The following is an 18,898-nucleotide window of genomic DNA, read 5'->3' as shown; positions in this document are numbered from 1 at the left end:
TATATAAATAAAATATACACATCCATTAACAGATTCAGACAAGTACAGTAAGGGTTACTATTGGTGGGGTTTAGGAGGAAAGTAGTTCTGGTACAAGGAGAAAAAGGGGAAATGTACAAGTTGTGGAAGAGGACTAGAAAAAAAAGGATACTATTGTTTGCATGTGAGGGGGAGCATTTGAGTCAGGTAGAAGACTTTAAGCTTTTGGGATTTGTTCAGGAGTGAAGGTAGGAGACTAACTAGTGTAAGGATGCAGTGGCAACATTATTGCAGGTGTTGTACTTGGTATGTTGTTGAAGTCGGAGCTGTACTTGGTATGTTTTTGAAGTCGGAGCTGAGTCATAAGAAAGCTACCCTTTTACTAGTCATGTCATGTTAGCAGCCTAACCTGTAGCCACAAGCTTTGGGTAGTGGCCAAAGGGATGAGATTGTGGACACTCGATTAAGAAATGGGGTCCGTTGTAGAATACCTAGGTTCACTGTTCATGATAGACTGAAGAGTTTGGCAAACTGGGGGGATCTTGGAGTATAGAGCTGTGTTTCTGCTATGAAAGAATGTAACTGAATTGCCCACATCTCATGCCCACAGTCCTGATGCCTCAAAAAGACACTTGTTACATGTCATTAACAGAGAAGCTCAAAATAAGTAAACCAATGTTGCCTTTTTTCATCTGATTCAACTTTGGGTTATCAGATCTGTCTGGATCTGACCTTGGCACTTTTTTGAAGCTGTGGATTCAGGGCTCTGACTCCTTTCCTAACCATAATCCCTATCTGCCCCCAAACACCTTAGATCTCATTTGCTGCCGGATTAAGAAGGATGTGTTTTTGAGGGCTCTGACAAATATTTTGCAGCTAAGTTGTTATTTTCTCTTCTCAGTGCCATTTTTGGCAGTTTATTTCCTCTTTCACCTGTCCTGTAAAGAAAAGAATTCCACAGAAAACCAACCGAACAGATGGAATCTGCAATAGCAGATGTCTTAAAGCTGTTGGGAAAAAAGTCACCCAGCAGGTCCCCACAGACAAGTTAAAATTTGGAATCTATTCCAGGTTCTTTTTAGTTCCAAAAAAGACAGGAGACTGAAGGTCAGTTTGGAAGTTCATCTCGGCCAGTTTGTAAAACAGACAAAGTTCTTGACAGTTATAGTTCAGTCCATTCTACCTGTTTTGAGAAAGGACAATTCAATGTGCTCTATAGATCTCCAGGATGCCTGCTACCATATCAAAATAGTAAGGCAATCAACAAAATTTCACTGTTTTTGGCTGGGAGCCAGTCTGTTCCAGTTCAGGGCCCTGATGTGTGGTCTCACCACATCCCCCCCCAGGTGTTCATCGATTGCATGGCAGTGGTTGAAGCTTACTCCAGACTGCTAGGGTTCTGAGTGTTCCCATATTTAGATGACTGACTTCTTACCACCCCAGCCAGGGATCTTCTGGTTGAACAATGGGACTTTTTCAGAAATTGGGAATCACAGTCAATCAAGCATAGAGCTAGTTAACACCCACACAACAGTTAGACTTCATTGGATGCCACGTGAATATGAGCAATTAGGTAGCCAACCTTCCAGAGTCCAGAGTTGTATCTTTATATCAGGTAGCCTTTCAAGTACTCCAACACCCCTTGAGCCCTGCAAGTCTTATTCTGCAAATGCTAGGGTTGATGGCTTTGATAATAACTTTGGTTCCCTTAGTTATAGTCCACATGAGAGCTCTTCAGTGGACCCTATCCTCTTCATGCAGAGATTTATTTGATGCCCATTTGCAGGTCTCACATCAGATGGCGGTTGCCCTTGACAGCTCTTCTGAAAGGTTGATCATTTTCACCACAACTCCCCATGGCTATAGTAACCATGGATGCTTCCCTCTTGTGTGTGTTGGGGGGCATTTTGAAGGGAAGATGGTCCGGGTTTGTGGTCACACATAGAGGCCAGTCTTCACATCAGTGTGTTGAAGATGAGATCAGTTCTGCTAGAGTTGTAGGTTTTCCAGGACTCTGTCCCCAAGGGTGTGATCTCTATCCAGACTGACAACATGGCAGTAGTCTGGTACATTGACAAGCAAGGCAGGAAACCATGCATATCCTTTATGCCGGAAGACAATGAGAGTATGGCAATGGGTGATATCCTCCCATTACTTTCTCATAGCAGTGCATATCCTGAGGACTTCCAATGTATTAGTGGACAAATTGAGAAGACCCATCCTTCTGCCACACAAGTGGTCCTTCAGTCAAACAATGGAGAATCAAATCTTCAGCCACTAGTGTCAACCATGCTGCAAAGCTACAGTGATCCTTATTGCTCCCTTTTTGCATTGTTAGGTTTGGTTTTACTTCCCCCGGGGTATTAGACCCCTTCTGGATCTTATTTCTCATCTAGCAGGTCTGGATTCCTGCAATCTACAGTCCCTCAAGTTCACTGCATGGTTCTGTCAATTCCCTTCATGGCCAGAAATCCCAAGATTTCACAGGCTGTTATCAGTATATTTTCTCCTTCTCGGAAGGAGTCCATTGTAAAAGTATATTCCAGTAGTAGAAAAGGTTTGTCCTGTGGGTGGAAGCTGGGGGACTCTACCCTTTCGAATCCAGTTTTGATTTTCTAGCTAAGTTATTTCATTCAGGTTCTAGTTTTTCTGCCATTAAAGTGCAGTTAGTGGCCATTTCTAACTTTCACTTTGGCAGGAAAAGTGTGCCTTTGGCTTCTCTCAAGATCTCTAAGGCATTCCCCAAAGGTACTTTTCTACTTTGTCCCCCGGCATGGGATCCAATTCCTCCCTGGGATCTACCCTTCATTCTACAGGTCCTTGCAGTCCATTTGAACCTTCAGCTACTTTGGACTTGAAGCTCTTGTCTTGGAAAACTTTATTTTTGGTGGCACTTGTCTCTGCAAGAAAGGTTTCAGAGTTGCTAGTGCTTGATTCTTCACCCCTTATTTGGTATTCCATAAAGATGGGGTTTCACTTCATATGAACACTTTTTTTCTGTCTAAGAGAATAACCTTAACAGTTTGATTCACCTTCCTGTGTTTTTTTCCCAGTTTCTGCAACAATGGTGAACAGCTTTTGCATTGTTTGGATGTACATGGGCAACTGATATTCTATTTTGGCCTTACCAAAACTTTCAGAAAATCTAGTCAGTTGTTTGTCTCCTTTCCAAAAGCCTAGCTGGGCTCTCCTGTGTCTAAAGTAACTTTATACAAGTGGCTGCCTGATTGTATTTTGTTTGCAGATTCCCTGAAAGCAAGACTCTTCTACACAAGCCTAAGGGTCATTCAGCAAGGGCTGTGGCTACTTCTACACTTTCCTTTCAAGAGTACCAATGGATGATATTTGTGCAGTTGCTACTTGGTTTGGTCACCACACTTTTCTGTTCCATTATAAGCTGCATATTTAATCTAAATCCAGGGCTTCCTTTGGCTCCAGTGTGTTGTGGAACATCTTTCCTTAGTTCCCCCGAGGGATGGCTGTGGCTTGGGACTTTGCTCCATGAGCTGAAGCCAGATGGAGCAGACAAAATCGGATACAAAAGTTATGTACTCCTCATAATTATAGATCTGTGTTGTCTGTCTCCTCCCCTCCTTCTTGCCCTCTACCTTCTTATTGACTTGGCAAGTCTTTCCTTCTGAGATGACCTGCCATAGGTTATTGTTCCCATCTTCTGGAGTCTTACTTTCTCCTTAGTTGTCATATTCCAATTTATGGAAGGTTAATTTCCAGAATTATTTGTTTTCTCATTATGATTTCTGTCATGGGGCAAACTCAGTCTGGGGAGTTAATGGAGGAGCGGGGAGTTATGGTTAAGAGAGGCAGAGCCAAATGGGCTAAAGACTTTAGAATTGTCCGGAGTCAGATCTGAAGTCCAACAGGTTGAACCAGATGAGGACAGACAACATGGATCTATTGCTATGGTTAGTACATAACTTTCATTTTTAAGTCTGTGAAAATTGCATGAACATAATCTTTGATCTTAAGTGAAGTGTAGATTTTTGTCACTGAGAGAACATGTTGAAATGCCTTGCCATGATGAAATGTTGTCAGTCAGTGAGGATTCCACACATTCTTACACCAAATGAATATCTCTCTGGCCACCACATACCTCCACCTGCATGTCTTCTGCTATATATTCCCTCACTAACCCATTACTCACAGAACTTAATCTATATCTCATCTCACACTAATTTTATTATCTGTCCTTATCCAAGCTTCTCCTTTCCACTGCACAGCATATTTCTCCCACATTCTTCCTGTCTCTTGCTTTATTCTTTCACACTTGTATTAGCATAACCTGGTTACCCGATAAAGATTATCCCATCACTACTCGAATGCCTGCTTAACTCCAATATTGTCTTTGTATAAAAATTTCCTTTAAAAATAATGTATGTGCATTAGAGTCCTACCTCTAAAAATGTATTTTTTTAACAAAACATTCACTTTAATCAATAATTAATGTACAGTACAATTAATTAATTGTTGAACTCTGGTATGTCTTTCTTATAACATTAAAAATTATTTTGCTTTAATTTATTGTGTTGCACATTGTCAGAATAACTTTGCATATGTAACCATAGAGGTTTTCTTCCTTGGCCTCTGCTGAAAAGTGGTTTTGATTCCCATTTGGACATTCCTGGTAAATGTGTTTTGTCATATGATTATATAGACAATATTTTCAAATATTTTTTGTTAAGACACTGAATTTAATAATGGGTTGTAGTCTTGAACTGTAGTGGGTAAAGGGACTCCTTCGATAGCCACTAATACTCAGTACTGCAGAATATTTATATTATGTATGGAAATTGTCTGTTGTCAGAGAAAGAATGAATATATGACCAAGGGGTTTGGAGATATAAGGTCTGCCTTGCAAAGAAATGCGGGATATAAAATATTAATTTCAGATTTAGTGTTATTTTCCAGTGTTTTTGAGTAGCTTGGTGATAGATTTGAAAGTAATTGTAGAAAAATAAAAGGGAGTAAGAAAAAAAAAACTTTCTGAAGAGTTGGAGTACCAGGAGTATAGGGTTTGTATGTTTGTGATAAGAGGAAGGCGCATCCTTTCCAAGCTTGTAATAAGGGGGGATGGGATTCCTTGCTTATGACAGAGTAGGAGTAGGTAAGTTAGTGTCTTCTGTAGATAAGGCTTTGGCAAAGTCATAGAGTTGCTTGGAGTTCATGTACGGAGTTGGAGGCCTGTTGTTTGCTGCTTTTCTTTAGTTATCCATGGGAATGACTATTGTTTTAATATTAACTCTTTACATCTGAGTGATGCCTCCAGATGCATCTGTAGTTAACTCTTTCTGACACTTCTAGGAGTCAAATATTGCTTGATCATATTTGCATCAGTAATTCCAAAGCCAGGCTATGTACAATGTTTTAAAATATTTCTTCTTAAAGCTTACACAATAGCAAACTCAACTGTATTAATATTTGACCTGTCTAGTGCAACAGCATAGGTATTAACTGTCGTTTTTATGACATTAATTTATATCAGTGTAATTTTTACATTTTTCTAAATATCTATATAACCAAGTAACACAGACAGAACTCCTTAGCCTCATATGAAAGCTTTTAGCTAGATGAATAAAATGCTGCTGACCGTATTTCTGTAACTTGAGTGGTTACTAAGATATTGTAAGTTGTTTACAAAATATTACAAATGTAATAGTTACTGTGTTTATTCTGACTTATAAAATTCAGTTTAAGACCTAGAACCTAAGGAGTACTACCACTATAAAAATAGTTTGTGCTAAAGAGCTTGCCATTTGTACTTCTTTCTTAATCCATATGGTTCCAGAAATATGAACATTTATTTAAAATAAGAGAACATAATTTGATTCTGTCAAAAGGCTGAAGCTTTGCCCATTGAAAGTTTCAGTGCCAACTTCCTGAGCATTGGAGTGAGTGAGTTTTAATACTGTAGCATTATAAGTGCTTGCCTTTTTGTACTGATTAGTGTGGCATAGCACTGAGGATTAAAATTCTGATCTGTTAATGAGCTGCTTTCTGTAGTCAGGGACAGAGGGTTTGATCCCTTCTATTTCCATTTGCGTACTGTGTGACTCTGAGCAAGTTATTTAAGGTAAAAGTGCTCCCAGGTAGCACTTGAAAAGGGACATGTGCCCAATGGCCTTACCTGGTTAACAAATAGATAAGAAAAAAATAAAACAATTATGGGAATTCTTTTTGAATATGTAAATTTATGAAATCCTTATTTTTTTGTTGCGAGACTTGACGGGGAAGTAACATATATGTTGTATTTACTGTAGGTGGAGCTGTTGGCATCCCTTCTTGGGGTAAATTTTGGTTGGCCGTCCTGAATGTTTACAGCTGGGAAGGGATAAACACGCTTTTTCCTGAGATGTGGTATGTAACTCATTGCTAATTTAGCTTCAATTTTTAGTTATTTTTTTCCTGTGTTGGAATGAATGCAAATAAAAATGCCAAGTTGAGAAATAACAGATATTGATCTGATGCTATCCATGTCATTATTGATCACAGATGAGTCCTGGATCTAACCTTGGATCCGAGCTGGCAAAGTGAGCAACAGCTCCAGAGCTCTAGCTCCTCCCCTCTCCTTACTTCCTGTTACCCATAATCCTCAGATCTCATTTGCTGCGATTGTGAAGGGACGTGTTCCTAGCAGCTGAAACTCTGTTTTGGGTCTATGCCTTTCTTCTTCCTTTCTCCTTATTTAAAAGATTTAGCGCTAGTTTTAGTGTTAGTTATTAATTGTTTCCTCCCCCCCATTAATCTGTCACTGGCGTTAGGGTTTTCCCGCCCTTTTCCTTTTCTTTCTTCTCCCTTTGGTGAGAGAGTGCTTGGTGTGTGTGTCTTTTTGTTGTGGGGTTTTTTGTGATGGCCGAGAAACTTTCTGGGTTCAGACACTGCTCGTCATGTGGTTGGAAACTTGATTCTGCCGACACGCATGAGGAGTGCGTCTACTGTCTAGGAGAGCCCCATTTAGAGATTTAGTGTGACATGTGTGCAGGATTCAATCCCAGGGCTCTCCTAGACCATAAGAACAAACTACTTTTGAAAGGTTTGGCCAAAGGGGGTCCCCTGTTTTCAGGCTCCCCTTTAAGGCCTATTCATATCCCAAGAGGAATCCCTCTTCCTCTTGGAAGTCCCCTGCAAAATGCCCCAGGCTCTCAGATCCATGTGCTCTGGGTCTGATTCCAGCCTCGGGGGGCATTGGATCCAGGGTCTTCGGCGCCAAAAGCCTCAACTCCCCCTGCTGGAACCAACTCCTCTGAAGTTGAGAGGTCCTCGGATCCAACAGCTTCGAGATCCCCCTCGGCTACAATGACCTCCTTGGATCTGTTGGTGGGAAAGCCTGTCTGCTTGGATCCATCTGGGCCTTCGGGTCCATCGGCTCCATTGGAGCCTATCGTCATTATTGACTCCCCAGCTACCTCTAAGCTATCTTATCTGAGGAGGTCTAGCAAGTCCTGTTCTAGAGACCGCAGACACTCTGGCGATTTTTCAGTCTCCTCTCAATCCAGTAGGAGTTTGCTCCCATCAGATATGGACCAGATGATGAGGAATTTTGTCAAAGCCCAAATGGAACTGGGTCTGCTGCCGTCCCTTAGCCACTTGCCAAGGGGTGTTTCACCCACCTCTGATCTCCTCTCCTCCTGCCCAACTCCTGTGAGTTCAGCACCCCGGGGGGCTCATAGCTTGTCTAAGGAGAGGCTGTTGGCATCGGGTGGTAACCCCACCCCCATGCCTCCTGGGTCCCAGCTGGCTCAACCCACTGGCCGGCTGCGTTGGCCTTCCCTCTGGCCCGAGATATCCCTGGGGCAATCGGGGGGGGGGGGTTCGGTCCAGTGTTTTCAGACTGTTCCCTTCCTTTGAGGGAGTCTGCCTTGGATAGCTTGGGGCCAATATTGTCTGGAGACTCAGCACTGTACTGGGGTCTTCCCTCTCTTCCCAGTCGGCCTTGGCCAGTGGGGAGAAAGGTGGGGCTTCGTCCAGTCCTTCTGCCTTCCGGGCACTAGAAAGGACCATCTCCGGTTGGTCGGCAGCCTGTTCCTCTGCTCGGGATCCTACCCAGCCTGGTTCTGTTTTGGGTGGCGAGCATGCATCATCGGTCTGGAGTCAGCCCCCTCCCCTGGATCACCTTCAGAAGGGCATAACCCCTGTAGGGGTTCCCTCCTCCTCTTAGTCCTCCCTCGAGCCCATGGTAGAGGAGCATCCTCGGAAGAGGACTTGCAAGAGGAGGCATCTATACTCCATTCAAGAGTCACTCACAGAAGACACGAACTTCAAGGAAGGGGATGGGTCCCCCAGACTACCATCTGAGAAGGTGTCCTTTGTTGACATATTGGAGATAATAAAAGAACAAGGTGGTTGGTCTTCCCCCACCCAGTCCTCCGAGACAGTGTTCCTGAAGGCATTCAGGGTGGGCCCATATACTTCCTGGGTGTCTCCTGCGGACGAGTTAGTTCAGCTTGTCACCAACAGTGCATGGAAGGAGATGGACGCAGTTGAACCGGTCCCCAAGAGGACAGATGAGTTTCTTAGCCTCCCTCAAGGACAAACCATTCTTAAGGGTGTCCCAGTAGATGCAATTGTGGTTGCCACAGCCACCAAGAAAGAGCTCATGGAGCAGAGCTCTACAGTCCACCCCCTAACAGGGAGTCTAGGGCGATTGACTTGTTCGGGAAGCCCGTGTATGCCTCAGCTACATTTGGACTGAGGACTACAAATTATATGGCACACTTTTTATATGGCTGCAAAGGGATTTGGTCTTGGAACTTTCCTCTTTCTTTTCAGAGTTTTTGCCTCTGGAGACCCTCAAGGTGGTTTCTGTGAAGCTATCCACACTCACTTCCCTAGCTAGTGCCTTGATGAAGTTGATCTCAAATGCTTTCGAGGCCTCCTCACAGGTGGCGGGTACAGGCATTGCTGTAAGGCGTCATGCCTGGCTTTGCCTTTGTGGGTTTGTGGACAACTTCAAGGCATCTTTTACGAATGCCCCATTCAATGGATCTACTTTATTTGGTCCCTTGGTTAAGGACACTTTGACCTGCAGTGAGCAGGAGGGTAAGACCTTGTCAGCAGTCGGTATCAAGTTTTCTACTCCCCAACAGTCCTTTTCCAAGACTCAGAGGGGTAACAAGAAACTATGGTTTCACAGGACACAGTCTTCCCTCCAAGACACTCTGCAGGAATCCTCTTCTTCCAGTCAGGGAAGGGGATTTGATGGCAGATGCCACCCCAAAGGCAGAGGGGGTCCACAGAACCAGGGCTTCCGAGAACCCTTCTTGGTGAAGCCCACAGAATTCCTGAAATGCTGCCCAACTGCCTTGCTCTCCTTGATCCACCTGGCCTTGGCCACCATTACCACAGACCAGTGGGTGTTAAACATTGTGTCTAGGGGATACTTTATACCCTTTGATCACCCCCTTCCAATCCAGAAGTCACTCTCAGATGTCCCACCCCACCAAAGGGAGTTAGCTGTCTCAGAAGTGCAAGACCTACTTCAAAAAAGGGCCATCCAGAAGGTCCCAACAGGACAACAAGGATTAAGTACTTACTCTCGCTTCTTTTTAGTGCCAAAGAGAACAGGGGACCTGTGTCCCATTTTGGTCCTCAGCAAACTGAATTTATCGGTCAAGAAGTCGTTCTGGATGGTCAATGTTCAGTCCATTATTCTCCTATGAAAGGATGACTGGATGTGCTCGATAGATCTCAAGGATGTGTACTATCACATAAAAATAGACAGGTGCTCCAGGAGATTTCTGCACTACTGGCTGGGGGCCACTCATTATCAGTTCAGTGCCCTGCCCTTCAGTCTCATTTCAGCCTCCTGTGTGTTCACCGAATGTATGGCAGTGGTTGCAGACCATCTCTGGCTGCAGGGGGTTCAGGTCTTCCTGTACCTGGATGGTTGGCTCCTCATGGCTCCCACAAAGCATCTTCTTTCACTAGCCACAAACTTCACTTTAAACCTCTTTCAAGATCTGGGCATTACTGCCAATCTTCCAAAATCTCACATTTTGAATGCCAGAGGCTGGAATTCATAGGAATTCTTCTGGACACGGTGTCTGAGACTGGAGCTTTTTCCCTGTGCAGAGTAGACACAACCCGGGAGCAAGTTCTTCTCTTCCTGGATCAGGACAGTGTCCCTGCCCATCTCATCCTTCAGGTCCTTGGCTCAATGGTGGCAGCTATCCAGTTGGTTCCTCTCGCTAGGTATCACATGTGAGTGCTCCAGTGGACTCTGGCGGTACAGTGGTCGGCTCATCTTCACCCCATGTCCAATGCCGCTTTGAATTTCTCAGGTCTGCAAGTAACATTTGAGCTGGTGGGTCTGGACTGAGGATCTCCTGCTAAGGAGACCCTTTTGCCATCCACTTCCCCAACCCACAGTGACCATGGATGCCTCCCTGTTGGGGTTGGGGGATGTTTCCAGGGAAGGATGGTCCAAGGCACATGGTCCTCCTCGGAGACCAAGTTGCACATCAGTGTCCTCGAGATGAGAGAGGTTCTACTAATGGTACTAGCCTTCCAGGACTTCCTACCTCTCGGAATGGTGGTGATTCAGACAGACAACATGGTAGTAGTCTGGTACATCAACAAGCAAGGGGGCTATGACCTTACCCTCTGTGCGGAGAGGCCATGAGAGTTTGGGAATGGGCGATGGCCCCAGGCCGCTTTCTTCTTGCAACACATACACCCGGTGAGTCTAACCTGCTAGCAGACAAACTGAGTAGGTCTATCCTGAGCTCCCATGAGTAGTCCCTGAAACAGTAGGTGGTAAGTTGAATCTTCAATCTGTGGTGATCTCCATGCTGCGATCTGTTTGTATCTCCAACTAACCACAAATGCAGCAAATTCTTTGCCTTGAGCCCCCCACCGGGGGAGTCATCCAGGGATGCTCTAATTCATGATTGGCTGCTGGGCATACTCTGTGCTTATCCCCCAATGCCCCTCATCCCAAAAGTTCTACAGAAAGCCTGTCGCTTGAAGGTTCACCTCATCCTCATTGCCCCCTTTTGGCCTCATCAGACTTAGTTCTCACTCCTTTGGTCTCATCTGAAATATCCGCCTTGGATATTGGATCCAGTTCAGGATCTCATTTCCCACCCATGGGGACTTCCCCCTCCCAACCTGACGTCTCTGGGGCTGACAGCTTGGTACCTTCAGTTCCAGTGATTGTCAGCCAGGCCAAGTTGCCTTCTCCAGTGAAAGGTATTATTTTAGCTTCTCAGAAGCCTTCCACTAAAAAGGTTTATTACAGCAAATGGAAAAGGTTTCCCATTTGGGCTTAACAGAAGGGCACAGATTCCTCTTCAGCTTCGATTTCAGATATCTTATCCTTCCTCTCTTCTCTGTTCTGGCAAGGGCCTAGTTTTTCAACAATTAAGCAGCAGTTGGCAGCTATCTCCGACTTCCATCTAGACGATAGTCCCATGTTTTCTTCCAGGCTGTGTAAGGCCTTTCAGAAAGGGGTGTTCTTGCTTAGGCCTCCCTTCAAAGACCCATGTCCTCATTGGGATCTTACCTTGGTGCTGCATTCCCTGACACATCCCCTTTTCGAACCTGCTGCAAGTTGTGATATTAAGTTTCTATCTTGGAAGATGGCATTCTTGGTGGCAATTACCTCTGCCAAGAGGGTTTCTGACCTGCAAGCTCTTTGTATAAAGCCTCCCTTCATTGTTTTTCATAAGGATAGGGTTTCTCTTAGAACCAATCCTTTATTCATTCCAAAGGTGGCTTCAGAAACTAAACTAAATCAGTATATCCAGCTTCCTGTCTTTTTTCCCATCTTCTCTAACAAAGGGGATTATCAGCTACACTGCTTGGATGTCCATAGGCAGATGCGTTTCTACTTAAAGTGGACTGAAGATTTTTGAAAATTGGATTAGCTCTTTGTGGCTTTCTCCCAGGCCAGGAGAGGTAGGGCCGTTTCCAAAGTATACATCTCTCATGGGACAGTTTCTTGCATAGTTCACATTTACGAGAGCACAGGGACCTTCCTAGACCTATTAAAGCTCATTCTACACTGTCAGTGGCTATGTCTTCGGCGTTCTGGGCCAGGACATCCTTGGATGACATTTGTGCTGCTACCACCTGGTCAAACCCACATACCTTTGTAACACATTACAAGTTGGATTTGGTATCTAGGGGTTTCATTTGGTATCATTTGGTTAGTCTGTGCTCCAGCATATCTTTCCTTGAGACCTCCTGGGATTTTGGGGTAGCTGGGATTCTGACCCATCCATGATCAATAATGACACAGATAGCCTCAGATGAAGAGTTATGTACTCACCATAACTTGGCATCTGTGCTATCAGATGTGTTATTCATTACGTTCCCACCTTCTGTCCCCCTCCTTCTCGTCATCAGGGGATTCTTGGAGTATTGGCGGATTTGGTTCTGCTGTTCCTGGGCGAGAACAGTGTCCCCTCCAGTTTAGTTATCTAGCAAACTCGATCTGAGGATTATGAGTAACAGGAAGTAAGGAGAAGGGAGGAGCTTGAACTCAGGAGCTGTCACTCACTTGGCCAGCTCGGATCCAAGGTGGGATCTAGGATCCGTCCATAATGAATAATGACATTGGATAGCACAGATTCCAAGTTATGGTAAGTACATAACTCTTTTTATACAGCATTGTAATGAGTTTTAGTATTCTAAAAGTAAATCAGTAAAAACATGAAATGATTTATTTAAAAAAAATAACTTGGCAGCTTTACTTTAAAGTATATCATACATGATTATCCAATAGACCGTCATAACTAAGGAAGTTACTTTCCCCTTAAAGGAACACTCTACCCTTCAGTTTAGTTAACCTTATCTTGGAGTCATTATTTCATCCTTTATATCACATACATTTTCTTTAATCTCCATATACCTTTAAAATACTTCTCAATTAGTTTTTATTCACAGATCATGGAGATCCCATTCTTTGTCAATTGTATATTTGTTCAGTTTGCTTGATGTAGGCTAGACAGCACATATTCTGTAGATTTTATTGTTTGTTAACACACACAGTTTTGCATTTTGAGAGTTTTGCTGAAGTAAAAAAAATACTGTTAGTAAAGTAAAACTGAATCCAAAAAGATGACAGTTGGTGAAATGTTTGTATGAAGTTATGAATGAATCATATTGCAACACTGCATAACAAACAGGTGAATAATGTCATTTTCACCTGTGAAATGATGCCTTTATTCATGTTAACCAGAGAATTAAACACAGCTTTCAGAAACTATAGGTAACTGTAATTTACCTTCCTATCTTCCCGTCCTTTTGATGTGTTGCTCTGAAGTCACAATGAATGAAAATAGCTACATCTTTCATATATAGCAAGAATGTAAGGAGGAAGGTCAAGGCATTTTCTGAGGACTGTGTCTTTGAACTTGTAATAAAATACTCTTTTCATATCTTTTGTATGGAAGAAACTTTAAATTGACCATGAAATACTTTCACATGTGTGCAGTAAACACGACAAAGTAATTTAGTTAAAAAAAAAAAAAAACAAACAAAAAACTCATGTCTTGGCTAATTGACATTGTAGGGATCTAAACTGCATCCTGGGAGGAGGGCAAAGGTTGTAAAATGGTGGAGATAGACCATTTTGATACATTAGTACTGCATAAAAATATCAAGATATGATGTACAGTATATGTATGGTTTAGTTTTAGGGTGAAGTTTTCCTTTAAGCATTTGAGATGGCAGCTGGTTAAAAATAGATGTCCATTTTTTCTTCATTTAGTTTTATGTTATGGAAAAGTTGTGTATGATCTGTTAAATAAAAACACTTTCCTGATTCTGAAAACTTACATTTAGTGTACATCATAGTGTTTAATTGCTATGACTTAAGTAGGTGAACAGCTCCCAGTGTACAAACAGAAACTCAGCAGAGAAGGCCAGCAGACTTGTGTTTATGGATACATTTCTGTAACTGGCTAGTACGTGTACTGCCTGGATGCTAGGAAAAATAAATACTGAGGACCTGCAAAATAAATCGGCTACAAAATCTGAGGAAGAAACTCTGACTGGGGAAAGTTCTGCAGCTGTTATCAAAAAGCAATGCAACCTCCAGACATGAATTCTAGTAATCTACAGGAAGATCTAAGACAACTGCACACAAACCTGGTTAAAATAAATGAAACACTGATGGAGTATATCAACACAAACAATCAAAGGATGGAAAAATGGAAGAAGCTTTAAACAAATATTCAGATGAGGTGACAAAGCTGGAAAATCAAAGGTTGAAATGAAGAAAAGGCTGGTTGAATATGAGACTGCTCAGGAAGTGATGTTTTAAAAAATAATAGAGTTAAAGGACAGAGCACATAGGGAAAACCTGAGATTTTCAGCTATATCAGAGAAGCTGGAAAGAACAGACTACATTAATTTTATGATAGCACAAATAAGCAACTGGACTGGTATTCCACAGCAGGTGTTTGTTGAAAGGGCACATCGTATGTATACTCCAAACCTGACTATGAGAAGGAAACCTAGACCTTTAATAGTAAAGATGCAATCCTATCAGCAGAAGGAGTTGATTCTGACAAAACTGTGGCAGAAAGACGAAGTGCTAAAAGTGGGAGACTGCAGAATGTTTGTGGAGAATGATTACTCGTACACCAGGCAGAAGAGGAGTACATTTATTCCACTATTCAGGGAATGTCAAGAAGCATGTGTGAGATTCAAACTATTGTACCTAGCTGTCTTCAAGGTATTCTTCCCTAGAGGGCCTAGAGGGACAAAATCATATTTTGATGAAGTACATGCTAAGGAAGAAATACAGTTTGTCTAACAAAAAATGAGCTGTGAAACAGAAGGAGATTCTGCTTCTAGTTCTTCTGGTCATAAAGACCACCTAAAGACTGTACCTGTAAAACCTTTACCAGTGTTTCAATGGAAGCAGTTGGAGAGAAAGAAGAGACCATGAGAGTTGACTAGAAGAATCAAGAGTACATTGGAAATAAAGCAGAGACAGGCTTTGGGAGATGGAGCCGAACAGTAAAAAAAAGTAACTTAATGTGGCATTACAATGCAATAATTATATTTGTGAAATATGACAGAATAAGAACATCTGGAAATATTGGATTTTTTTCAGAATTTGTTGGACTTCTGGGGGACTCAAAAGTATATGCCCTAATACTTGGGGAGGGGAAGATGAGGGACAAAGTTAACTATAAGTAAAGAGCATTTTTCTGTTAGTAGCACTATTTTGTGGTGTATGATTTTCTTTGTTTGCTATAAAGTAAAGTTTTCTCAGTTATTTTAAGTGTAGTGGGGATTGTAAACAGGTGCTGCTGTTCTTTTTTTCTTTTCTTTCTCCCTTCTTTTTCTTCTTGTTCAGGTTTAAGAAATGTAGGCAGTGCAATAAAAAAAAAAGAAAAAAAAGCCTGGTTAAAAAAGCATAACAAAAGAAAAAATAATATGCTTTTCTCACTCTTGCTTGGGGGAATGACTGAATTTAGGACCTTAGACTGATTTAGTTCCAGGTTTTAATAGAAAACAAGTAAATGAAAAAGAATATTGCATATTGTGAGGCTTTTTTTTCTAGCAAATGAAAGTATGCATAGTAGCAATTCTGTGTCTGGTCCTCATGTCTCCATGGAAACAATCTGATAAAGAGACATTGACTGGCTCTCATGTCTCCATGGAGACAATCTGATAATGAAAAATTGGCTGTCTGGTTCTCATGTCTTCATGGAGAAAATGGTTACAGTCTAATGGAGACTGGCTTGGAAAAAAAAGAGAAATTGGCTAGGAGATAATGTCCTTTGAAAGCATTCAGGGATTTTCCCAGCTTGGAGAACTATAAAGATCAGACAAAACCAGTTAGTACATGGTAGAAGCACAGGCTGCACCATACGTCTCAGCATGGATAACCTTTTGTTTACATCTGTGAGTGTGGCTGTCAGTTTGGGACATTTGTCCTATTAAGATAGTAAAACTTTGATATTTTAAGATGCACATAGTTTTGTATGTTAGCATTGTTAATAGGTTTTAGGGGAGTATTGGGGTGTTTTTTGAAGGCTTTCAATAAAACAAAAGTTTTTGAAAAATGTGACATAGGCTCAAATGGATATGACAAGAAACAACTGTATAAAAGTTCAACCTGCCAAACAGTGTTTGCATGCAATACAAAAGCTGGAACTAGACATTTAACAAAAAAGGTGTTATACATAAAAGGTGGGAATAATAACTTTTTAATACAGTGATGTTTTCTGTAATGTCTTTAAATGTCAGTGGTCTGACAGATAAATATAAAAAAGCAAGAGTAGTGAACTATATTAAAAATGTAGAGTGCAAAAAGCTTTGTTACAGGACACACACTTGGAAAGAATTGAACATGTGAATTTGATAAAGAAAGGATTTCAGGATGGAGATTCAGTGGAATACCTGGGACAAAAGAAAAGAGGAATACTTATATTAATTGCAAGAGGAGCTACAGGAGTGATAGAAGAGGATAAAAAGATAACAATGGCAGATTTGTAGTGCTAAGAGGCTACTGGCAAGGGAGGAGGATTACACTGGCATGTATTTATATTCCACCTAAAACTGCTATAATGGAGCTTAAGAAATTCTTTGAGAAATAATCAGTTTTCAGCAAGGAATAGGAGGGGACTGGAATTTGATTTGCAGCAGTGAAGATGTGTCTGGGGGACCCAGAAGGGAAAGTATAACAAAGGGGTAGATTTTTGAAGACATTTATGAAAATGTTTGGCACGGAAGATGTGAATTCAGTAAGGGGAGTTCAGAGTGAATTTACATATTATTCCCTAAGATATAAAAACTGGGCTAGGCTAGACAGAATTTGCATTTCACAGGAAAATGTGCATTTAATTGAAAGTCTTGATACATACCCAATAATTATTTCAGATCATGCACTAATAATAACTAAAATAAAAACAGAGTAATAAAATAAAAATGAGAAACTGGCGCTTTAAAAATAAGGTGGAAATAAAAGAAAGGGAGCTATGGTTAAGATGTAACAAGAATTATTCGGAGGGACTGACAAATGTTAAAGTATTGCAGAATAGGAGAAATCTCACAGAAGAAGAAGAAGATCTACAGCAGAATGCTAAGCAGATAATAAGGGATTACCTCGATATCATGTACAAGTTTAGAAAGATTGCTGTTAAACAACTGTTTTTGATAATAACACCAGAGCACAAAAACTTTTAGCACAATGACTCAGGCAACAGAAAGTAGAAAGAGCTATTGCCAAGCTTATTGAGCCTTTAACAAGGAAGGTAACAAGAGATCCTGTAAAGATATGAGAAATACTTTCAAGACTCTATAAAAGTCTGTATAAAGCAGAGAAATATGGAATTCAAGAAAAGATACAAATAGAAATGTTTATGAAAGAATTAAATATGCCAAGGTTAGAGGAAGATGAGGCTGAATTACTAACAGGATAGGAGGAGATGAGATAAAAATGTGATGTATAACCAAGCTACAGTAACATCTCTAGGAATAAATGGTATTCCTGTGGAAGTTTGGAAGCTAGGAGGGAAAAAATGATAAAGATCTGGATGATTTTAACAGTATTTTAAGAGGAGGAGAAGTACCAACATCTTGGAAGAAAGCAGTGGTAGCTGTAATACCTAAAGATGGTAAAGATCCATCAGATCCAATTTCATACATGCCCATTTCAATACTAAACCATGATTATAAAGTGTTCACATCTATAATGGTTAAAAGAATGACAAAAGTAATGCCAACATTGATAGATATGGATCAGTGTGGTTTTGTGGAGGGGTGGCATACATTTAACAACATTAACAGAACACTGATGATCCAGAGGAAAGCAGAATGTAAGAAAATACCATTGTTGATGGTGGGTCTTGATGCAGAGAAAGCATTTGACAGAGTAAGCTGGGACTTTATGAACAGGGCAATGGGAGCATTTGCATTTCCTGAAAAATTGTAAGGTTGATTGGAGGATATATGAGGGATTGAAGGTGAAAATTTGAAGTGGGTGGGGTCCTCCCTGATAATTTCTGCTTGAGCAGAAGAACCAGGCAGGGGTGTCCTCTTTCCCCTTTGTTATTTGCATTATATTTAGAACCACTATCAAAGAAAATAAGGGATTCAGAAATTCAAGGATATAATTGGTATGGTAGTAAAGAAAAGCTGACTGTCTTTGCGGATGATACTATTTTATACCTGACAAAACCAGAAAGGGACATTTCAGTGTTGTGGAATGTTCTGAGACAGTTTGATGTCTTTTTTGGAGATAACACAAAGGCAATAGCTGTAAACTATCTACCCACACAAAAAGTGGTTCAGCAATACTCATATTTATGGGGACACGATAAAATGAAGTACTTAGAAGTATGGATTAAAAAGGATTATGTTATGCCACCTAAGGATATGTTAGAACAAACTAAACAATGGATAACACAAAAACAGAAAATGAAAGCTATGTTTTATGGATATAGATAACAAGATACAGAACAGTGACATTGTTTTAGTCCCTTTAGTTTTATACATGGGCTGGGCTTATTTTTATCAACCAAAGGAGAAGCTGTGGATGGCAGTTAATAAAGAGTCCCAATTTTCTTTGCCAGTGGTCCTAAATATAATGTAAATAACAAAGGGAAAAGAAGACACCCCTGCCTGGTTCTTCTGCTCAAACAGAACTTAGAGAGGGCCCCAACAGTTAATTTTCTCCTCTGTTCCCCTCATATATGATCCTAATCAACCTTTAATTTTATCAGGGAATGCAATGCTTCCATTGCCCTCCACACAAAATACCAGCTTGCTCTGTCAAATGCTTTCACTGCATCGAGACCCACCAACAACAGTCTTATATTCTGCTTACCTCTGGATTATCGTTCTGCTAATGTTGTCAGATGTTTGCCTCCCTTCCATAAAAAACACATTGATCCATATCTATTAATTTTTGCATTACCTTTGTCATTCTTTCAACCAGTGT

The 18,898-nt window shown here is 41.3% G+C and overlaps 1 protein-coding gene across 3 annotated transcripts in view; it reads left to right on the top strand.

Moving 5' to 3' along the window:
- LSS (lanosterol synthase) overlaps positions 1-18,898 on the top strand; it is a 787,682-nt gene that overhangs the window by 150,273 nt on the left and 618,511 nt on the right. For all 3 annotated transcript variants that reach the window (XM_044060550.1, XM_044060549.1, XM_044060551.1), the window contains one exon: positions 6,255-6,351. In XM_044060550.1, the coding sequence (XP_043916485.1) occupies positions 6,255-6,351 (97 nt within the window). The remainder of the gene's footprint in view (positions 1-6,254; positions 6,352-18,898) is intronic.

This window comes from Protopterus annectens, chromosome 2.part0 (genome assembly GCF_019279795.1).
Source record: "Protopterus annectens isolate FY-2018-M chromosome 2.part0, PAN1.0, whole genome shotgun sequence".
Lineage (NCBI taxonomy): Eukaryota > Metazoa > Chordata > Ceratodontiformes > Protopteridae > Protopterus > Protopterus annectens.
This window is presented reverse-complemented; position numbering and strand designations above follow the sequence as displayed.